The 25,044-nt window shown below is 35.7% G+C and overlaps 1 protein-coding gene across 2 annotated transcripts in view; it reads right to left on the minus strand.

Annotated features, from left to right (window-relative positions):
• The window catches only part of LIN7A (lin-7 cell polarity scaffold A), a 115,838-nt gene that overhangs the window by 12,042 nt on the left and 78,752 nt on the right, over window positions 1-25,044 (minus strand). For both annotated transcript variants that reach the window (XR_005647788.1, XM_039838924.1), the window contains one exon: window positions 23,752-23,961. Coding sequence is in view for 1 of the 2 variants with exons in the window: in XM_039838924.1 (XP_039694858.1) it covers window positions 23,752-23,961 (210 nt within the window). In the remaining variant the exon portion in view is untranslated. The remainder of the gene's footprint in view (window positions 1-23,751; window positions 23,962-25,044) is intronic.

The following is a 25,044-nucleotide window of genomic DNA, read 5'->3' on the forward strand; positions in this document are numbered from 1 at the left end:
TGGTTAAACAGTATAATAGAAACTAAGAAGTAAGCCTTAGATTTGAAGAAATATAAGCATGTTTGTAGAATGTATTATTTCAAACACTCCTTAAATTTGTTTTTTAATTTTCAGAAAATTTTCTTAACTTTTGTCTCAAGGATTGTTTTGGGCAGCTCTTTTTCCACCGGCTTACCTACATTATGAATACTTTTGAGTGTGTATGTTTGTCTCCTTAACCTATTATTTATCTCTGGAGTGCTTTTAGTCCTTCAGTATAACTTTTTATTAAGAACAAGACAGTTTTCTCTCCTTTCTTTCTTTTTTAAGGTAAGAACAAAAAAGCAGACTACCTTTTCAAGGAGTTCTTGTTCCATGCATAAGAAAAAGGCCAAACTATAAGGCTCAGGTGGGGTATCCATGCTGATGTACAAACATTTAACAGGTGCTATTCCTTTAACCCTGAAAGTTTATCATTTATTCCAACTTTTGACTTGGTCTATTTCTCTTAATGAAGGGATGTATCATTTCAAGCTAAATATTTAAAAAATATTTTGAAATGTCATAGTTTATTTGTAAACAGTTAAGATAAATATATATCTTAAGGCTAGACCTCAGATGGAAGAGATACCTGCTCTGGGAAGGAATTTTCTTATCTGTACACAATCAGTGCAGGATGGCCCATGCCCAAGTCTTTATGCAGGTCTTTCTCTGTGGGGATTATATGGAAATAATCCTCATCCCATTTGCTGATAAACTGCTGAAACACTTTGTTGGATAACCAAGAGTTGGCTATAACCTCTAAGTTATTATAGGCATATCTAAATCCACGTTTATGCATAGGCTCCTAAATGACATCAGTCATTCCTTTGGATTAAAGGCCAAATGATGTTATCAGGAATTAAATGTTATCAAAGGTATTGGATTATGATATCTTAGTGCAAATAAGTAGCTAAGAAATGCAGAACATTATACCTGTAAGGGCCCTTAGAAACAATCTCTTTTATCTCCTTCTATCCTAATATATGAGGAGACAAAGACCAAGAATGGCTATGACCTGGCCCATTTTATAAACCTGCTAGGTGCAAGGCTGGATTGGAACTCAACATTCTTGACGACTGCTCTTCCACAACTTCATTCTACTTTTCTAGGTTAACTAATTCAGAGCATAGAATGTTGGTTTTTAGGTGATGTGAAAGAATAGGAACTAATGACAAACACAAGATCTGTCAACTCCTAGTTCTAAATGGTGTGAGTGAAGGAGCAGCATGAGGCTACGTGAAGGGCTATTAGTGGGTTATAATTATTAACTTCAAAAAGGTCAAATATAGCCAAAGACAGGCCTACTCCTGTCCCACAAAAGTAATGGTGATTGATCATTTTGTTTTTATGATAGTTTTGCTTTTAGCCCATTAAGGTGTTTTGACATTAAGTATGAGTGTCTGTACATATACATATGTGTGTACCTTAACATTTATTGAGCACTTATTGAGTGCAAGGCACTGCTAGCTGCTATGTGTTTGTTATATCTAATCCTCATAGCAGCTCTATAAGCAAAGTAATGGAGAGCTTAAAAAGCTTATTTTAGGTCCCCAGGTAGTAAGTGGAGCAGATAGAACTAAACTAAAATCTGTTTTTGCAGTCTAGGTTCTTACCTACTAATCCACAGCCTTAAACGATAAAATAAAGAGAAAATAGTATCTTATGGGTGGCTTTCCCTATTCTATTTCCCTATTCTATTGTTGAGACCAGTCGTTCTTAAACCTGGATGTACTTAGCAATCAATTGGGGCACTTTTAAAACACAGAGACCAGGAGCCCTGTCACATTGAGATCCATAGCTGATATGATCAGAAGGTGTGATTTTTAGTGGCAAACTCCTGAAGCACAGCCATTCATCCACACAACTGATACCTGAAGTTGGTAATAAACTAACCGAAATAGTAAATGCCACTGTGTTTCTCTACTATGTTACTCCAGAAAAGAGGGCTGAGTAGGTGAGAAAATCTTATAATTTTACCTTGGTATATGTCTACAATCAGCATTTTTGGTCATTGAAAAAAAAAAAAACATTGATCAGGTATTTAATTAACAATGGAATATCTCTGCATAAGCTACGGGATACATTCAGAAAAAAACTTATGACTCTCTGACCCTTTTTCTCAAATACGTTAATTTCCTGTTCTAAATGTACTGCATTATCTTTTGCTGAAGAAAAGTGGCAAGTGTATAAAAAGTATCATGTTTATCCCTTGGAAAAATATGATAATGCCCTTCTATAGTACTTTGTTCCTGCCTAAATGTTAATATCTATTTCAGTGCACTGTAATTTATCAGTTTATAATCATTCTGCTGTCACTAGACTGTCCAAGGGCAGGATGAGTCTTATTCTGTGCTAAATAAATACTTAGTCAATGAATAAACCCTCTCCCTCTCTCTCTCCCCTTGATAATCTTGCTATAGGGCTTCATGTGCTTAAGGACAACAGTAACAACAAAATATAATTTACCTCTGCAGTATGTAGAAGTTTCCTTTACATTATTTAGGAAGCAAAAGTTTACTAAATAAATTAATACTGTCTTGAGTTTGTTGGTGCATGTTTAAAACTACTTAGGTAAATCAGCTGCTTCTAATCCCAGTCAAGTAATTTAGAAGCATCATTTCCATACATACAATTGATATGCAAATTACAAATGATCATTATTTATTCATGAAAAACTGTTTTTCTCAGTCCCTCCATAGTGTCACTTTGTTAAGGAAAGAAAGAGTATGCAGGAGATTCACTTGATAAAGCATGTAGAATGTGAGCAAACCTGAGAGAGGAACATTATCAAATAACCAAACACTATAAAAGAGCACAGTTTAACAGGGAAAAAGTATATATAGTTACACATAACTTCATCTTGTGAGAGTAGTAGTAAATACAAAAAACTCTGACCATGAAAGTGAGGAGTGTAGAAAACCTAAAAGGAGCAAAAGCTTTAGAAAAAAAATCAGTGTCAGAAATCACAAATCTAACATTTGGTTGAGATCAGCCCACCTTTCAGATCTGGAGACAACTGGAAACAAATGCTGCCACTACATCTCAGTTTTAATGCTTTACAGTAACTGCTCAACCCTTGATATTCTGGCACCAAAAGGAAGAAAAAAATTCTGATGGTTGTTAGGATGAAGATTAAACACACACACACACACACACACACATGCACATGCATGTATACACAATAAACATACATACATACATATATACCCAAGTGCACATATACACATACACATACATATACACGTGTACATATATACACATACAAATATACACACAGACAAACACACGGACAAGCATCTTCAGGAGTACAACTGTGAGCACTACAGATTTTAAAAGAGAGCAAAGCTGCATGGGAAAATGAAATCTGTAAATCAGTCTGTAAAATTTTTTGTGTGTGCTCCGCCCAATCAAAAAAATATTATTATTATTATTATTTTATTATTAGTATACAGTACATTGGTTAGACATTTATATAGTTTATAAAACGATCGCCCTAATTGCTTTTTCTCTCCTCTGGTTCTCCACCTAGCATTACTTTAATGCTCACTGCATTCCCTCTGCCATGCTCTCCATCCCCATGACCATCTATCAACTACTAATTTGTACTTTTTTAACCCTTCACCCCGTTCTCCCAGTTCTCCAACGCCCTCCCCTCTGGCCGTCACCAGATGGTCCTTGATATTTATGTCTGTTTTTGATTAGTCTGTTCTTTTTGTTTCTTAGATTCCGCATGTAAGTGAAATCATATGATATTTATATTTCTGTCTGACTTATCTCACTCAGCATATAACCTCTAGGTCCATTCATTTCATTGTGAATGGTAGGATTTCATTTTTTTAATGGCTGAGTAATATTCCATAGTATATATGAATCATAACTTCTTTATCCAGTTGTCTGTAGATAGGCATTTAGGTTGCATCCATATCTTGGCTATTGTAAATTGTGCCGCCAAGAACATAGGGGTGTATAGATCTTTATGAATTATTGTTTTAGATTTCTTTGGATAAATACCCAGAAGTGCAGTTGCTGGGTCAAAAGGTATATCCATTTTTAATTTTTTGAGAAACCTCCAGACTGTTTTCCATAGTGGCTGTACCAATTTGCAATTCCACCAACAGTGTATGAGAGTTCCCTTTTCTCCACATCCTTGCCAACACTTGTTCTTTGATTTATTGATGATAGCCATTCTGACAGGTGTCAGGTGATATTTCATTGTGGTTTTAATCTGCATTTCTCTGATGATTAGTGACCTTGAGCATCTTTTCAAATGTCTATTGGCCATCTGTATTTCCTCCTTGGAGAAAAATCTGCTCAGGTCTTCTGCCCATTTTTTTAATTGGATTGTTTGTTTTTTGTTGTTGAGTTGTATGAGTTCTTTATATATTTTGGATATTAAACTCTTATCAGATGTATCATAAGCAAATATCTTCTCCCATTCAGTTAGTTGTCTTTTTGTTTTGTTGATGGTTTCCTTTGCTGTACAAAAACTTTTTAGTTTGATGTAGCCCTATTTGTTTATTTTTTCTTTTGTTTCCCTTGTCTGAGGAGATATATCTGAAAAGAAATTACTGTTAGCAATAGCAGAGAGTTTACTGCCTATGTTTTCTTCTACAAGTTTTATGGTTTCAGGTCTTACATATAAGTCTTTAATCCATTTTGAGTCTATTCTTGTATATGGTGTAAGAGGTGGTCCAGTTTCTATTTTTGCATGTATTTTTTTGAGTGTTAGTTTTCATCCAAAAAGTCGAGATTACAGGGAACTCTTCCCGATCATGATTCTCACTGATTTTTCCTTCTAAAATGCATGCCATGCCTGCCTACACTCTCCCAACCATGACATTTTATGACACTAATCCCCCAAAGAGCAGAGCCTCTTTCAAAAGTTCAGACACAAGAGTGTCAAAACTGCCAGTTCTCAATATTTGCTTCCTCTCCTCTTCATACCTCAGTTCCTAGATAGAGACAGTCCTAGTTTAGCACTGAAAGTCCTAGGGGAGGACTCAGTCCCAGGCAAACCGAGACAGTTAGTCACCTGTTAAGATACAGATAGATGTTGGAAAGATTAAAGAGTGCACGGAGTGCCTGGTATATGATGTTTTTTGAATACATATTTAGTTTTCTTTTTTTTAATTAGTAGCCCTTGTGGAATCTGAATTTTCAGTGGACATGAAGGGAAGCAATTTTATCAAAGGATGAAGGGTCCATTGAACACTGAAAGGCAGCATGAGGAAGGGAAGGGAAGGAGAGACCGGAAGTAAGAGAAAGCTTAAAAAGAGTAGAGTAGGTTCTGAGTTGAGAGAAAGGTTTGGAAGAGTAGGCTTGAAGGCACTGTGTCATTTTTACTAACTGCAATTCTGCCAAGACTCTAAAGGTGCATTATCTCCTTCTGCCACTACAGAATCCCAAGGAGGGTGGAGCTGGACTTAAAAAGGCAAATTAAGTTTGTGAGGAGTACCCAGATTCAGATGAGGGCTTTTAAATGTTGATGAACCAGTGCTGCATAGCTAGATACTGGCTAAGATCACTGAGGATAAATAGCAAAGTCTACTCGTCAAATAGTGCATACCGATTTTTATGGCAGGTGGGTTGTTCTTTTGGTGAGAACAGGGCTAACACTAAAAATTTTTATGCATTTTTTCCAACTTAAAAAAAAAAGCTTAGCTTATAACAAGTTCTCAAGAAATCTTATTTTACTAATAAGCATGGAATACATCATCCTGTCTCTTTTCTCTAGATGACAGCAGGTATTATGCTGCAGGAACACCAGAATTCTGTCAACCAGAAGAGTTGTGGGTTTTTTTTTCCCCCTTCAGTATCTTATTCTAGTGATCTCACACAGACCATAGTTTTCTAAGAGGTGTCATAGAGACAATAAGAGGCTCCTGAAATTATTCAACCAAACCCTTCAAAGGATACACTTTATTATTAAACCCGTTTTAGAATCCTAGATGCCCAGGCAATTAATATAAAGCATAAAGGAGAAACACAACAAATCTAGGCAGAATTTGTCTGCAGAGCTGTCATATGTGTTTTTTTGTGAAATGTAAAGCAGCAGGGGCCTTTATGTCGCTGTGTACCATGAATAATAAATGTTAATAATAGCTATAATATTTAATTTAATTGCAGAGATTCAACTTTACAGATGCATTCTTCCAGGAGAAGTGAAATTTAAAGGATATTTCTGGTTTATTGGCCAATATCTCTTTGGCTCTGCATATAAATGTCTTTTCCAATTAAAAGCACACCCACAGAATATTCTTTGATTTGTCACCAGTGACTTGTACTAAGATTTTCCAGGTAGGTCCACAAAATAAAATTTACTTATTTTAAATGCTCTAACTGGCTCTAACCTCCAAAGATTCTTGTCGCCTCTCTTCTCTGGTTCCTACTATCACTAGCCATGTGGCCATCAAAATGAGACACCCTGGAGACATCTTTACTTCTTCCTTCAACCCACAGCCAGTCAACCACTGATACTGGTTGACATTTGCTCCCCATTTACCAACTCATCTATCTTCTTCTCCCTCTTATTTCTTACAGTTTCTTGACTAGATTTTAAAGTAGCCTCTAGTTTTTCTCTTGTCTAAATTCTCCAGATTCTTGATCTTTCCCAGGACCTGGCTTAAATTCTAGCAAAGAGCAGAAAAACACAGCTCTGATGGACACTGTCCTTGCAGGCAAGGATGGTACTGATTTATCGTTTCTCCCCAGTAACCAGCACAGCGCACAGTGCTCCCCCAAACTTTACCTAACTAATGTAGGGAGAGCTGGCTTTGAAGGTCAGACTCAAAGATTACCAGCTGCATGGCTTAGGATAAGTTATTTCAGTTTTCACAAATGCAAAATAGTGTGGATAACATTTTCTTCGAAGGTGTCATTTAAGACTTAATGAAATACCCACGTAAAGTGCCAAGTACTATAGTATTCTGGCCCACAGAGTGCACCCAATATATGCAGGTTCCCTTACCCCTGATATTTCCTGCTTTTCTGGAAATGAAAATTAAAATGTCTTATAGCATGCAAATGTTTTATAGCATGGACTTCTCTCAAATGAGCAGGTCCAACTCTATTTCTTTATATTCATCTTCAACATATGAGCAATATTAGGCTTTTGATTTAACCACATATCTTTATGTTTCCATGATCTCTCAGTTTTACTCCCTCAGCCTAGAAGGTCCTTTTACCATCCACCTGTCTTAGTAAACTATCACTCAAAGTTCATTCCAAATAGTACATATTCTTTATTATGTCATTTTCTTGCTCAAAAGAAAGTGCTAAACCCTTACAATGGTCCACAAGGACCTTCGCTCTCCACTCCCAGATGGCCTCTCCAACTTCGCTTTCTAAGACTCTTCCTCTTATTTATACTCAAAATCACATTGGAGTTTGTTTTTGTGTTATACATGCCTAGTTCATTCTCGCCATAATTTTGTAATACTAGCTTCCTCTCATAAAATTCTCAGGTAAAAGATGCTTAACTTTACTATTACTTAGGAAGGTACAGATTAAATCCAGAACACGATAAAAATGATTCACTTATTTTTTAAAAGTTGATAATGTTTTGCCAAGGATGTGGTGAAATTTATATTCGTAAACAATATGGAAGTATAAGTTGGTGGTCAATTTGGCAGTATCTATTAAAATAAAGTACTCCTATATCCTCTAAATCTGGCCTGCCACATACCAATATTCACCCTAGAAAAATAGTCATACATAAAGATTTTCACTGAAGCAATGTTCGCAATAACAAAACACAACAAAAAACCAATTGGGTAACAAACTCAATGTCTATCAATAGGGGAATGGTTAATGAACTGTGGTAATCACATACAATGGAATACTATACAGCAGATTACAAAACCTAAGGATATACTGACAAGGCAAGATATCCAGACATACTCTTGAGAAAGCAAGTTATAGAACATGTGAAAATATCAGTGTATTTTTAAAAATTAAAATAATAATAATAACAACATTTATTTGGTGTCTACTATCAGGTACTGTTCTAAGTGCTTTAAATTTATTAAAACAGTTACGCTTCCTAACGACCTGGTGAGGTGTGTAATGTTATCATCTCAATTTTATATATGAGGAAACTGAGGCACAGTAAGTTTCCATAGGCACACCATTAATGGGTAACAAATCTGTCTCTAAACTAAGCCTGACCTCTTAATCATTGCTGTATGTTGTCCCATATGTCTGTGCCTAAGAATAAATAATTGAGTAAGTGTGTGTATGTACTTGACTCCTGGAATGGAGTCAAGGAGAGAGAAATGGTTAAAGAGACTTTTCTTCTTAATCTGATTTCAGGTTTTTCACAATGAATTATTTAGAAATTTTATAAGGATCCAGTCACATATTTCTTATATAATTTGACTGAATACAATAGCCTGTTATCATCATGAGGAAAGCGAGAAGGAAAGTCATTCTAAAACAAACTGGAGAAGGTGGAACACAGCGTAATTTTGTTTAAAAAAAGCTTTGAGGCAGAGCTTTGAAGTAATTTGTGCAAAAATAAACTTTAACTGTAATTGCCTGGGTAATTTAGGTAAAATGAAGGGGTTTTTAGCTGCATTACCTCAGAAGTTATGAATGTAGAAGTGTGCTCTGTGGACACTTCAAAATCCCAATTGTAAGAGAATGCCACTGAAATTCTGTTTGAACAATTATGACTAAATGTTTTTTTCTCCTGGTATAGTTAATTTGCTGCAACCTGAGTTTTCCTTTCCCCGTTTTGTCTCAGTTGTTCATTTATCAGTGCTAGCATTTCAGTTAAATGGTAGATCATTCATGTTTAAATGTGAACGCTATAAATCCAGGTTTTCAGAGGATGATGTTTGACTGAGAAATGAGGAAGAATTATGAAATAGTGCATGTTTAAATTTTTGCTTTTCATCTAATGGCTCCTAGGATGAAAAACTGCAGTGATTTCAAGGCTGATGGATGTGAGACCCCAGAGAGTTATGAATCAGTCGACCTAGGAATGTTTTCAAAAATGAAATGAGTTGACTTTATATTATTGATTCTCTCCCCCGTCCCCCGCTTACCCTAAATAACAGTGTGTTGTAACAAACAAAGAAACATAGCTATTCCCTACATAATGAGATCCATTTCTTCTCTCACTAAACATTAAGTTGTATCTATGACTGGTTGCCCTGCCTCTAATTCTGGCCCCTTCTAAACCAATCTTCACGGTGCAATCACAGTTATCATTCTCAAATGCAAATGTAATCACGTAACTCTCTCGCTTAAAAGCCTTCTGAGTCCCTATATTGCTCAGATAACAGCCGAAACTTTTCATCCTAGTATGCCTCATTATGATCTGGCCCCTGCTTATATTTTTCAGCCTTATCTGCCAACTCTTAAGGCTCCAAACAGAAGAATTTGCAATTTTCTCAAGTGTCTGGACTCTAGTATTGTTCCTTCTGAGGTGGCTCTTGGACCTTCCTCGCTGCTTCCAATCATCCACCCAATGCCTACTTGCCTACAGGTTTTCTCCACAGGAGGAACCATCTCTGGCCCTCCCATGCCTGGGTTAGATGCCCCTTCTATCAATACTTATTATTATTTATAAGATAACTTATGTTGCAAAGATGATCCCTATTTCTTCCCCATGCCTACAAGCATGAAATCAGGGGTATTTATTTTTTATTTCACCAGTGACTAAGACAATGCCAGGCCCCCAAATATTTGCCAAATGAACGAATAAATACTGAAGTTTTATGGATTGGTTAATTTCCATCGACAAATTTGTAACTTTATGTTGTCACTTCTCCGGGAGAAAAAACGTAATGATTTCTTATTTAAATCAATGGCTGATGTCTTAATTATGAGCCAGTAACAATTATTACAACTAACACTTATTTAGTATTCACTGTGAGTCAGGAACTACGTTATGCCATTTAAATACCAAAACATAAAATGAGGTAACCACTAATATTATCATCTCTCAACAATGTGGAAACTATGGTTTAGAGAATTTATCAAATTACTCGTGAAACTCCATAAATTCCATTGAATCAGTGTGAGAATTAAATGGCCCAGTGCATTTAGAGTGCTTAGCAAATGCCTGGCTGTTAGCTCTCAAAGAGAACCTTTTCTGTTACTTTTGTTACCAATTTTGTTACTATATTAGGGGGGCTGACTGCCTGTTTTAGTTCGAAACCTTGTGCCTGTGGGGAGAGGGGGTGTCTTTAAGTTACCATTTTAATGTAGTGACATATATATTCAGTAGAAGATATATATTTTAGAAGTTGCCTTTTTTTAAATTAGCGAAAACTTAAAAAAAAATTTTTTTTTTTTTAAATATGAGCTACTACCACTGAACTCACCTCTATCTTCCTTGCTGCTTCTCCAACATGCCAGCGCTTTTCCATCATAGGGACTTTGCACTGACTCTTTCCTCTGGATGGAATGTTCTCTAGATATTCATGTGACTCACTTCCTCTTCTTCTTTAATCCTCTCCTCTGACATCACCTTCTCACTGAAGCTACCCTGCCCAGCACCACAGCCTCCCCGCTTTTGTACCCTGGCACTTCCTATCCTCTTAACATTGTACTAATTACTCCTTTTGTTTCCTTTAGGACTTGGCACCATCTAAAATTATAGGTATTTACTTGTTTTGTTTTGTTTATTACTTATCTATGGTACTAGAATATAAACTCTATGAAGGAAAGAATATTTCTCTCTTTTTTTTTTACCCAAAGAATTCTGACTGCTTTTGATAATACCTGGTACACTGTAGATATTTAATAAATACTTTTTGAATAAATGAGTAAATATTAAGACTATGTCTAGGAAATGTTATACAACCTTGTTTGGCCATATATATGCTCTAGATACGGGGCATTTATGTACACTTTGTCAACTTACTGCCCTATTTAATATCTCTAAATCTAAAAGTTTGGTGGAATAACTGAACAGATGATCATGGTTAGACCTAAGCAGAGTAACACAACAAAGATAGTTAAAAGTTAAAAGTTTAACTCAGGTCCCTACATTCCTACAAATAATTGAAAGTGCATCACATGAAATTTTAATGACTACATTTAATCTGTTTTATTCACGGAACAATCAAACATGCCTACTAAAAGGTACATATAATTAAATTCTTGATGATTTTCTTTAAAAATAAATAAATTTATTAGAAACCAAGCAGATTAAAAGTGATTGGACTTCTCTGTGGAACACTCTGAATATGTGCAAAATTATATTCAATATAATTGGAGGAAATCAGATTTTAACACCTGAGAATACTGATACCATAAAATGATGTGTGATCTGATAACCAGTATCACACAGCTTTGCATTATCCCTCCTGCTAATTACATCTAATAAAAGAGAACCTGTGTGAAACAGTGTGGGCAATGGGTTTCCTGTGGTAATTCGCTCCGTATGAATTGCTACAGCATGGGCAGTGATATTTAAAGTTGTTTGCTACACTGCTTAAGAGTGAATAGGTCCATAATAATAATCATTTAATATAAACTTAAAAAATTTAAATGGATGAGAGACACAAAAATAAAGAGTGTTTCAGGATTATCACCTGTCTGTCTCCCAGCCTGATGACCAGTCTCATTTTAGACCCACTGTAAAACTCATCTCTGAGGTTTCCTGTAGACTTCAGTTACAGACATTTTTAAGTGGCCCAATAGATACTTTACCTTCTACACTCAGGCAGAAAAGTGGTGAAGCCTTAGCATATTTCTGTTTATGACATGTTGGCACAGTATTTTTACAAATTACTCAAAGCTAAAACTAAGACAAATTATGAGTAATGAAGCCATTTCTATTTATGAAAAACTCAACTTGATGTTTCTAGGAGAATTAGATAAAAATAAGTCCCTTTGGGGTATGGTCTATGTTTTATTAAACTGTTTCTTTTCCACCCCCGGGCATATAGCATGTGGTTGATAATTATTTTTTGGCAATCTGATTGAAGCCTTTAAAGTGATATTCATTCATTCATTCATTCATTCATGCTGGTGACAATGGTTAACGAAATCCTTTAAGTTTCAAGTGTATGATGCATCAGTAAGTCATATATATATTCTTAAAATACTGTTTGCCTGTTGAGACGGATTCGCTAATTGAGTTCACCTGCAGGGCTCTTCTGCAGAGATACCTCAATTTAAAGACAAAACTTTGGGTGAGGTCTTTTCCAGAATGGTCTTCATTTGTGGCATTCCCTACATGCTACGATTTGGTAGAAATCCACTCTATTCACACACATCATGCAGTGTATAATATATGCAATTCAAATTTTAATATTGCAGCTCCTATTTGGTTTTTATCAGTTTCCATGAAATTGAACTAATTAAGTTTAAGATAATGGTTCTTAATCAGGCATAATTTTGCTCCTCAGAGGACAGTCGACAATGTCTGGAGATGCTTTGGTGATTCCCACTGGAGTAGGAAGTGGTACTGGCCTGGGATGCTGCTAAATATCTTGCTAAACATGCACGGAACAGCCTCCTTAACAAAGTATTATCCAGTTCAAAATATCAACTATTCCAAAGTTGACAAATGCTGGTTAAGACAAACATAATTTAGTGAAAAGTTTAGAGGAGAAATTTAAAAAAGAATTTTCTATGCTGAAATGCTGCTAGTTTGCAGGAACTCAGTTAATTCATTTTTAAATTAACACCCCCAAAAGGCAAAACCAAATTAAAACCCATGCCCTTCTTCACAACTGGATGAAATTGTTCTGTTTTGTGCACTTTCACCTGGATGACCCACAGATACTATAACCTGCTGAGCACCGAGCTCCCACATTCTCACTTGGACCATCTTTTCTCCTGTATATCAACGGGAGACAGGGTCCATTACAGAACGTGCGACTTCCTTGGTAATTTCCTCTCCTTTATCTCACATCCAATCAATCACGAGGTTTTGATGATAATACTGTCACCTCTAAAATAGTTTTTATATCTCTTCCTTTCTTTCCAACCTAATTACTCTTCTGGCAGTTAAGATCTTTACCATGTCTCTTCAAAGAGTTTCCTAGTTGATCTCCCCACCTCCAGTTTTCCTTCACCTCTTACCCCTTCACATACTCCTTCTCCTGCATGCTGGCTGTTGCTGGAACAAAACCATGTTATGGCAACCATCCTACCACCTTCAAATTGTAAGTCTAAGTTCCTTATCATGGCTTACGGGGTCTGCTGTGACATGGACCATGCCCATTCCTCCAACCCGATACCACCACACTTTGCCTTACTCTTTAGCCACAAACATCATGTTGTTTCTTATATGTTTGTGCATATGTTGTTGTCCCCTTTGCCTGTAGTATCCTTTCATCAACCAATTCACTCTGATATTTCCATAGATAACTACTATCTATCCTTTAAGATCCTACTACTACTACATTTCCATAGATAACTACTATCTATCCTTTAAGATCCTACTACTACTACATCTCTCTACTAAGCCAGAGGTGTTTTTTTTTATTTGTTTGTTTGTTTTAATTCTGGATTATCTGCCAACACTGTCTACATTCCCCAATGGCAATTACTGGTTGGGATGATAATGAGGCATTTTCTTTTGAGATTTTGCCAAAATTCCCACTTGGTCATCTCCGCTCATTTATATAATCTCCTCTTGGGCCCCAGAGTAGTCAAATTTATCACTCCAACTTCAAGGAGATTTTGCCCTTTGCAAAATCAAATCCAGTACACCATAATGCTTCCTTGGCTTTCGGAGGTAGAAATTCAATGAGTGTCTATAATCCTCAACTTTTTAATGTCACATTTTACTAGATTTCTTTTCAGAATGAAAAGGCTGAGTTGAGATGCAGGTGCTGGGTGATAAACTAGGCTAAGCCAAGGCTAGGAGATCAAATCTGGTGATAAAATTCATGCTACATCAAAAGTATAATTACAATACATGAAGACTTTAACTCCAGGATGTATAAAGCCTCATGCCTTGGGTTGTATTCAAAGTTACATTCTTAAATCTTAACCTATGCTATGTTTACATTGTTGTTGGGGATAATAAGCACACCTGTGAATAGAAACACGACTTCTTAGGAAGTATTTCAGTGCCACTGAAGGACTATGATGTAAATTACATTTCAGAGTAAAGCCGATAGTTATAAAAATTACCTACTGATTCTGTATCTATGAAGGAAGAGAGCAAACCAAGATGGGAAGGCCTATGGTTCAAAATGACACACGATGCAACTTCATTAAAACCAGCCAAGCCTCATGGCTGAACAAAGAAAGGTATGGTCCTGGCACAACTGCCAAGACCCTCTCACTGCATTTCCCATATCAGAAGCTCAGCAACTAACAGCTGAGTTAAAGTTTGGGCATCTCGTGTGAACCTCCCAGTAATCACACATAGCTTATGACATGTTATTTGAGTCCCATGTGTCTCAGTGTCTTTTTCCTTCGAGAAACAAACAAAAAAGACAAGATCAAAATCCATTATATAATTCTGAGACTTGGTTTGCATTTCATTAGGTATACCTATGGATCTGTGGTATATTAACAACATTCCAACTCTGCTTTAGGCTGATGCCAGTAGTCTCTAGAATTACAGTGAATAAGTCAGAAGAATATGCCTTCTCAAGCAAGTTAAGCTAAAATTGAATCATAAAACATAGCTTTTAGGCAAAAGAAATTGGCTTTTTCACTAATGGTTACAATAACTAGTAACTGGGTTTGGTGAGTTCCACGAAGAGTAAATGATGCCAGAACTTGACCTAGCACAGAATTTGAAGGCAAACACTGTGTTCTTTTCAGATGAACCATATATTTCTCAACCAACAGAAGAAGGATGACTATTCTATTTACATTTTATGCTTTTTATAAATTAAGACTTTGTTGAAATAGGAAATATGGAGAGACCCATCTGGGAGTCTGATGAAAAATCTGTTTAATAATAATATACGGCAATAATGCTGTGTATTGTGGAAAGATAAAGTCTTATTTTTGCCAATGCTATATTTATTAATTCTCTCTTTTACCCTCACAACTATTAGGAAAAATAGATAGGACAGGAGTCATTACATTAGTTTTGCAAACATCATGATGCCAGAAAGTCCAGTGACTTTTCAATGCCTGCGAATGCGTGGGATCCAACTGCCTCTGGAATCGGAATATACATTGGGGGGACTTTTACTGTTTCTTGAAGATAAACAGAAAACAGAGAAAATGACTTAGTCTGCGCTATATTCATGAAAAATGTAAGATAGAAAGGAGAAAAAGATTTACATTAATAATTAAAAATAATTAACAGTTATTGTATATACTTTCTTAGTTAATCTTCAAATCAACACTTTAAGAAAAGTGTTGTTTCTGCTTTACAGATGATAAAATGAGTCTAAAAGTAAATGATCACATTACAGTTAGAATATCTTAAATACCTCAGAAACTATAAAAACTTGACATGTAATGTCTTAGTTGAAATATTGAAAGTAAATATTGAAAGTAAAAGTTTCTAACGTCCATTAAAGGAAATGATAAAAAGAAAACAACTTCTAAAGATGTTATGAGATGCCAGAGCTTAGTCAAGTGGTTTAGGGTATAGAAAGAAAATTTCAATATAAAAATAATATTGATACACTAAAATAGAGAAAAAAATATAATACATTTCATCTCTTAGTAAACAGCCATAGAAGATATAAGAAAGCCTTAGCATATCACCAGATTTAAGAATCGATGGAAAACACTGAGATTCCTATTGCACTTAAAATAAAATAAAATAGAATATTTTTGGTAGCACCTTTAAGAAAGTGCCCCGTCTGGCTCCCAGCTTATTCTCTAGCTCATCTTATCTGTCTCTCCATGCCTCAGTCACTTTGTTCTTCCTTCAGCCACTCCTACATGACAAACCATGGACTGTCTTACCTGGGGACCTTGTCCCAAGCTCTTTTTTTCTGATGATGACTGACTCTTCCTTGCCCTCAGTTTCAGCTTAAATGTCACCCCTCGAAGAGGCCATCTCAAACGCTATTAAGAGTAGTGCCTCTTATTCTTTTACATGACATTTTATTTCCTTCTTCTCCTTTTCCCCCTTTAACACTTGTCATAGCATTTAATTATGAGGCACTGTTATATCCTGAAGTATAAATTTATGTTCTTTGTGTATTTCTTCTCCTTTTTGCTTCCTTCAGCCCTCACCTAGGGAGAAAGAAAGAGGTTCAACAATAGCTGAAAGTCTTTGGATGTAAGGCAGAAAGAGATGGTTGCATTTTTTCATCATCCAAATACTAGGATTGGGCTGGTGGAAGGAGGAAGAGGAAGCTGAGAGGCTTCACTGACTGTACAGGCAGAAGTAAAAGGAGAAAAGTACGCAAAGTGAGAGAGGAAAAAGAAACTCATTCTCAGAACCAGGAGGAGGGTGGAAATACTCAGCACATGCTGGGCTGAGAGGAGAAAACCAAAGTGCACATGGCCTTTGGACAACTGGTCCCATTCCTTAGTTGTGGACACTTGTAGGCCTTCTGGATTTAAGATCACACACTGTGGAAGGCAGGATAATGATCCTCAAAGATATCAGATCCTATTTCTTAGAACCTGTAAATGCTGCCTTATGTGAAAAATGGTCTTTGCTGATGTCATTAAGTTAAAGATCTTGGATGAGGAAATTATCCTGCATTAGCTTGGTGGGCCCTAAATGCAATTGCAAGGGTCTCTGTAAGGGAGAAGGAGAAGATCTGACACAGCAGAGAAGAAGGTAATGTTCCCATGGAGGCAGAGATTTGAGTGAGGCAGCCACAAATTGATGACTGCAGGCAGCCACCTGCAGCTGGAAGAAGCAAGAAAGGAATTCTTCTTCAGAGCTTCTGCAGGGAGCACAGCCCTGCTCACTCCTTGGGTTTGGGTCGTTCAAACTGATCTCTGACTTTTGGTCTGTAGAATTACGAGAGAATAAATTTTTTTAGTTCAAGCCAGTAAGTTTGTGGTAATTTGTTATGGCAGCCATAGGAAACTAATACAAACACGGAGTGAAAAGCTCATTACTCTGACCAACGTGGAGCCGACTAAATCATCAGGAGAATTTCCTTTAGACTGGGATAAGTGGTGGATATATATCACCAGTTACATATACATATACATATGTATATATTTATTATTATTGTTGTTTTCTTATCCTCCACCAGGCAGAAAGTTCCACGAGGGTTATCAACCTTTTCTGTTTTGTTTACCATCTATAGCCAGGGCTTGGCTCAGCAGCTGTTACATAATAACTGCTCTACAAATAACTATCGAATGAATAAAAAACATTGCTAAAATAGCACAAAATTAGGAAAACACAAACAACAAATGGTAAGGAAATAATGGCAATAACCATGAGAAAGACCACACCAGCAACTGTACTGAATAGTCAAAGACCCATTATCAGCAATCTAAATAGAGATTTAGGCCAGTTTGACCCCATGTGTGAGAATGCTTTTGAACATCTAGACATTTGTCTTTAACACTGGCTAAATGTGAGTGTGTTCTGGTGTTGACACGTTTTCAGTCAATTTATCAGCACAATCTCAGTGTACATTCAAAGCTCAAGCTGGTCTGTTAATGTCTGAGAGCTAAAATACCTGGTGCCCATTCCTGCTGGCTGAAATCACAGGGTGGGAATGTAGCAGTCCTAGCCTGTGAGCTATTGTTACCTGTTCTATTGGGAAAGCACAGTATTTCTCTGTTCTACTTTTTAAATGAAAAGATCTCTTATCATGGGCCAACTCAGAATGAAGGGGACTCAGAATGCCACCTGCTCAGTGTTGCAAAATATACTAGATTACGATGCCTTGTTTGTGCCATTCCAAAGATGACTGGAATGAAACAACCTAATTGTCCTTCTCTTGGCTCCTTCACAATTGTGAGTGAAGTGTCACATGATGTCATTCAGCGAATAAAAATTTTTAGCACCTAACTGAAATTTCAGCTTGTATTCCTATTTAATTATAACCCAAATAATCTCCCACTCAGCCACTGAGAAAGGTAAAAAATCTGGAAATGAGTCCTAGGCAGAAAGAGAACGTGAGAAAAATAGCTTTACTTGAGGCTTTGGCTTAGAAGACTGAGGTGGGGATCCTCCCGTCTCTGGGAAAATTGAAGGCTAAGGCTTTGCCTCCCTCCTCTTTATGTCTGCGTGGGCCTTTGAACAGCCAGATGGACTTAAAAGTGGATCAGGGCTGTTCGGGCCACACTCTGGTCCCTGCAGTTTCTGGGCCTGGCACAAAGAGCGATAAATTAGGCAGATATAGAACATTCAAGTATATTCAAATCAAACTCTTTGCACCTCCTCTGTATTCTGAGCCATGTGAATTCAAGTAAACTCCTCCTTTTTCAAAATGTTACTATTTTTAGGAATGTTTCTCAACTTTTTAAAGGTAAAGCCCCTTATGAGAATCAGAAAAACAACAGATGCTTTCCTCCTACCGAAAATGCACTATTGCAAACCCATAAAAGAAAAGACACCTTGATCTTTTCTATGCCCTACTGGAAAACACTAATTTATTAATGGCTAAGATACTTATTTACCCTTAAATAATAATGGATAAGGCTACACTGCCTGGAACAGAATCTCCAGCTCTACTATTCAGTAGCTGTATGACCTTGAGCAAGTTACTAGATCTCTCTCTTCCTCAGTTTCCTCATTTGAAAAATGAGAGTGCTAATAATAGCACCTACCACAAAAGATCATTATGGGGAAATAATAAATTCAAAATGTAAAGTGCTTATAATTGTGTCTTGAGTTCAAAAAATATGTATGGAGCTTCAACTATGTACAGGGACTGTTCTGGGACTAAAGGTAAGGCAATGAACAAAAATTACTGTGAAGCTTAAATTTTCATAGAAATCATGCACTGTATTTCACAGTAACTTAAAAAAATTTTTACTTGTGTTTTACCTTTGTTCAGATAACAAATAAATAAGATTTTAATACGAATTTCCTATCTAGGATGCTGCGGTTTCACAGCACTCAAATCTAAAAAGTTTTAATTTTTGTTTCAACTTCATTTCACATCTGACGGTCATTCTGTATAAATAATTTGGGCTGTGAATACTCACCCTTAACTTGGTATAGATATTTATAAAATGTGAAAAAAGCCAGATTCCAGGAAAACAATTTATTCTGTTGCATCCTTAAACTTTTATTCGTTCATCTGTTATGCTTAAAAATCAATTAGCACTGTGCATACACTGTATCAACAGCTTTATTTAGGATTAACTACAGAGCTAGTTTTCCCACCAATGACGCTCTAAAACAATGCTTGGATTCAGGTTATAATGAAGGCCTCTTTTCACCATTACATTGTTCCTGTGTTTTTATTTTGTCTTTCTGTCCCCTTCCTGCCTTCCTGCTCCCCACTTGCCCTCTCTCCCTCAGTACCAGTAGGATATCATATTTCAGGATGATTCTTTTAGACCTTTAAAAAAATTATTAGGAAATAATTATAGACTCACAGGAAATTGAAAAGAAATATACAGGGAGATCTCACGTACCCTTTACCCAGCTTCCTTAAATATTAACATCTTGTAAAACTATTATATAATAGTAAAACCAGAAAATTGACATTGGCACAATCCACAGTTTACAAAGTTCACTGGGACTGACTTTTTAAAAAATCAATTATTAAATTTGGTAAGCATCAGTTATGACCACAATAAAGGTTGAAATTTATTTCATGTGTGTATATTTAGGTGTGGGTCTGATACATTTGTGTGTATCCATTTCTGAGTGTGTGTGTGTGTGTGTGTGTGTGTGTGTGTGTGTGTGTGTGTAGGAGTACATATGGCAGTCTCAGTGAAATCCCACCTGAAGACATAAAATCGCAGAGTCACAGAGTTAGAAGGGACCCGAGGGCCAACTGTTCCAGCTCTACACAGTACACATACCATTTTATGATTCAGTCTTTCCATATTTATAGAGCTCTTGGTGTTTAAAAGCTCTTAATTATAATAGGCTGAAGTCTGCCTTCCTTGTGACTTCTACCCCTGGTCTTGGCTTTGCCATCTGGTGCCTCATATAAAGAACTGAAGACAGTCATCATTCTCCTAAATGTTCTGTTCTCTACCCTAAACAACTCAAGCCCTTCTTTAACATGTTCATAGTATGCAAGACTGCTCATCTCTGAACTAGTTTATTCTTCATAAGGATGGAACCAAGGTCAGGAAACCCAATGTGCTGTGAGCTTAACAGCCCCTTTAAAGAGCTAAACCATTCCCTTCCATGTCTGTACACAATATTTGTATCAATGGCTCCTACAATCATGTTAACGTGTTTTCATGTTTTTGGGGTGTTTTTTCCCCCCAACTTGCCTCATGTTCCTCTTGAAATCAACTGAAATCTCCCAGGCTTTCTCCGCCCTCCCCAAGTATTTGATGTTTTCTCCCCAATTCTGCACATAGGTTTTCTGGGCATAGGAGCAGATCTTCATGTAAAATCTTATTAAATTAGGTCTACCATACCATGTTATTGAGATTTTTAAATCCAGACTCTATTATTAAATGTATTTACTATCCCTGATGGCTCCACATTGGCTGTTGCCTTTATGAAAAGGTCTTTTAGTCCTTTTTTCCAAATTATTGATGAAACAAACACTTAGGCATAAAAAAAAGTGAAAAAGAGATCATTAGAAAGCTATCAATTCTGTCTGTAACATTTTGACCTACTGTTAATGTTTAATTTTAATTAAGAATTCAGCAATAAGTTTTTACTGAGGGTCAACTTAAGAAGCAGCCATACAAAAAAGGCCTCTGCATTTTCTGTAAAATTGTATTAGGTGATTCAATGCATCATTTGTAAAATCCTATAGAAAATCTCTCTTGAGATAGAAAAAATCTCTCTTGAGATAGAAAAAAAATTCTCTCCTAATGATAGCTGAGCTGATATGAGTTTCCTTCTTTTTGACTTCAAAGATGCTATGTCTTTTCAGAAATTTAAAGACCCATAAGAATAATTTCTTTACTTTTTAAGTAAGACATTAAGAAATTTTCCCTAGAGTACTGAAGTAATTAAAGCTTGCTTCAGCTCTCCAAACCACTTCTTTCAAAATTTGTTCTCGGTTTAAAATGGCATGTTCTGAAAATCTTTCATATTAATTTCCCCAAATGGTACTTTAAGGGTAAATAGAAATAACATGATCATTTGCTAATCTTCTCTCTCTCTCTCTCCTTTTTTTTTAGCCCTTCCATTACAGAGTAATTTTTTTAAATTAAATATTTCTGAATGGAATTATGTATATTAAAAAGACTTCTGGATTGAGTGTTAGAGGCCCAAGGTCCTCGCCTTGGATTAAATACTCTCTGTGTGACTATGGAAAAGCCATTGGATCATGTAGTTTCTTATTTACAGAAGGAAAACTACCTCTTGATAAATATTAGGCACTGTTCAAAATGCATAGAACTTACTTTTAAATACTTTAAAATAGGTTATTTATAATATGTAGTTTGATTATATGGATGTGTAGTATTTTAAACACCAACTTTAGGAGTTTAAACCAATCTAAGGTGGTCAGCAAGCATTGTATCAGAAAGGCTTTTGAGAGGCTTGTTTTTGAGAGGTTGGCCGCTATAAAAACATTTGTAATACCTATTTCAATGAACATATAAATGCTTTGCTGGTTAGCCAAAATATGGCAGAAATGAATTATTAGCAAAATTAGTGACTCATTAACAAACATAATAAATGAAACTTAATTAATATTCCACTTAAAGTATGTGGAACATTAAAGACTTTTGGAGACATCCCCCAGCCCACCCCCCAGCACCTCTCCCCCCATGAACAGGGCATAAAACTCATAATGAAGCCCTTAGGCTGTACCACAGGATTAGTGGACTAAGTTTGATCACTAAACCTTCCTATTTCCAAATAGGAAGGTCAGTTTAATAGAATTTCTGGTTGTCTGATGCTGAACATAAGGGTAACAAAATTCTGGCCTTAGAATGTAGTTTCATCTGCCTCAAGTGACATTCTTTATCAATGTTTGCTAAAATGTGCTTATATGTGTGGAAGTTGCTTTAAGACTTATTTTTAACACAACTAGCATTAGCAATATCATAGAAGGATTGCTAACCCTCTTCAATCTTCTTCAGTAACCACTATTACTTATCAAAGATGTGTGTGATCAAATTACCTCTGGCTAGTTCTCAACAGACATTTTGCCCCAGTTTAATCTTCATCAGCACTGTTCAAATTAGTTACTAACCCTTTATCCAGATCAGGAAATTCAAATTTAGGGGCTATTAATCCATAATTATACAGATATTGAATGTTAGACTCTGATGTGTCTAATTCCATGCTCCAATAGCCTCCCATCCCCTCCTGCAGACTCCCAGATAAAGTCATACAGCCATTGAAAGAAACAAATGTGTCACTATTATGAAATGCCTATGGCTGTGTTCCCTGCAAACGTATGGATTAAACAAAGGCTATTGGGCGACCTTGACAGATAGTTAAAAGTCAACCACCTATTAAAGTGATTTCATGTATATTTATTGTTGCTTTATATAATTACTATTCATTTATTCTTGGTTCCTTTTTGTACTTTTCATGTTTTAAAATCTATACTTCCTTTTGATCTACCCAATATATTCAGAAAAATTGTAAATTCATACACTGAGGCACAGATTACTTTGTGACGTAATTACATGACCTAGCTCTTAGAACAGTCTACTAGAAAGCTTGACTCTTAAATTATCAGTTGAAACCTGCTTTGAAAAGTCATAGTTATGTAAAGGTCAAGAAAGAGTTCATCTCAAAATATTGTTAAATAGAGAAAAGTAAATGAAATGGTAATTTTAGAATTAGAATGCTCAAGTGATATAAAATATTCATGGATTGATGATTTTAATGTACATCAGAGATCAGCAGAGTTAAATGAACAGTTTTGGTTCTATAAAACTACTAGTCAGGCTAAAAATAAAAAGAAATAAAAAGTAAGATATAAATATAAAAGAATTTACTCCATAGTTACCAATAAAATATTATATTCCAAATGCATTTTATTTTAGATATTCTAAGCAGAAATTGATATGGCCACAAATAACCCAAATATAGTTTATTAAAATCTTAAGTTCTTAGGGAAAAGATTTTAGGTTAATGGAGAGGTAATTTATTTTTTATTTAAGTAGAAGTCATGGGGAGAAAATTATTCATTGTACACAAGGCTATTTCTTTGGCAACTCATTATTACACATGGAAGTAATGGCATTGAAAGAATATGAGATTATAAAAAAAAGTGTATGTTTTATATTTTTACTTTAAAATGTTATATATTTTAATTTACTTTAACTTCATGTGGAAACTAAAATCTATATGAAGGTCAGCTAAAATAATCAACCAATTGTGTGGGGGAAGCTGATAAATTTTTATTGTATGATAACTATACACCTGGAGTCAAGAATTATCTGTGCATTAGTCTTTTCCATATGTTATTATATGTATTAAAATTATCTTCCTTCTTTAATTAAAATTAAAAAAATATATAGTGAGGAGTTTTATCTTTATTTTAAAAAGGTGTATATTCAGTCAGAGTATTATATGGGGGAAATTCTACCAGTTGGAATTATTTTCCAACTAGTTCATACTTATCATACCTGAAATGAGACATAAAAACTATAAAAGTACTGCTTTTGTAGGTTTAATTTTCACCAATGCTTAGGAAGCTGTTTGGACACAAAATTATAATTTGGTCTAGAACTTCAAGACTGATTTAAGTAACAGCAGAGAAAAGAATGTACTTGGGATGAAGACCACAGGTTATTTTCTGAACATACCACTCCATTCACTGACAGCAACTGGTCTCCTCTTTTGAGGCCTCCGTGCCTTTCAGCCACTCCTCCAGGAATGATGCGAGAGATGTAAATGGGGGAATTTTGCTCCTTTCCTCCCATCACGTTAAAACCAAGGCCTTCATCAGTCTTTGGCAGTTCGACTACCCGAGGGTGGGAGTGGCCTTCACTAGCTGCAAAAGCTGCAACCGTTGCCTGAAAAAAAAGATGGTTATTTGGTAATAAAACAAAGAAAACAAAGCTCATCGTATGTTTTGCGGTGGGTGGATCAGTCAACTCCTCATATTTTTATAGCATTCTCCTGTGAAATAAAAATCACAAAAGGGAGGGAGGGTTCTTCATTTAGTCATCTACAATTCACTTCTATGGTAAAGCCCGGCCCAGCTATTTCCAGCTTTCTAGACCTTATCCACTATAATAAAAAGTTCCCTTCTTCTCATTTACCTTAATTAGATGGAATTCTTCCTATTCTTGCACTCCAAATACGTTTGTTCCATTTACTACGTGCATACGGTACACATACTCTACTATGTATATATGTTGACTATGAACACCTTAAGAGCAAAGATTGTGGACTTACACTTCTTTGTATGACACTAAGTCTAACCCGGTATTTGCACGTGAATGTACATAAGTATTTTATTCAATACACTGAGGAGCACTTATATGTATATATACTGGTGAATATATCTATACTTTTGCTATTGCCAAACCACTGGCTTAGCAATTTTAGTACCCCCCGCTTTTTTTGAGGATGCCTAAAGTCAAATAAAAGCCACAATAAAATAAAAGCTACAACAAATTATTATTATTTCACATCAATATTCTATATTATTATGAAGTTATTAAAGTTAATATAAGCTATTATTATCTGGCATAGGTTTTTTCCCCTACATTTTACATTAATATTTCAACTACCATAGTCGTGTAGCTAAAATGAGCAGTTTTATATCTAGATGTACAAAATATCATTTAATATGAACATAATTTTATTTTATAATTCATATATTAATTTAAAAAATAAGTTGAAAGAGACAACTTACCATTAGTTCCCACCCCTCATGGAAATAAAATTATAGCATTTAAGTAGTTTCTATCGAGAAAAAATTCTCTCACTGCTTTTGATTTCCTACCTCTATTAACCTTTCTTAACCACAGTTGATTGGATGCCTACTATAAAGTGATTTACTCGACACTAAAAATATCGATTCCCAATTACTGTACATTCTTTTCCACACACAGCATCATCACATCAATTTAGCATTATGCTACTGTCTG

The sequence above is a fragment of the Pteropus medius genome, unplaced genomic scaffold (assembly GCF_902729225.1).
Source record: "Pteropus medius unplaced genomic scaffold, Ma_sr-lr_union100, whole genome shotgun sequence".
Taxonomy (NCBI): Eukaryota; Metazoa; Chordata; class Mammalia; order Chiroptera; family Pteropodidae; genus Pteropus; species Pteropus medius.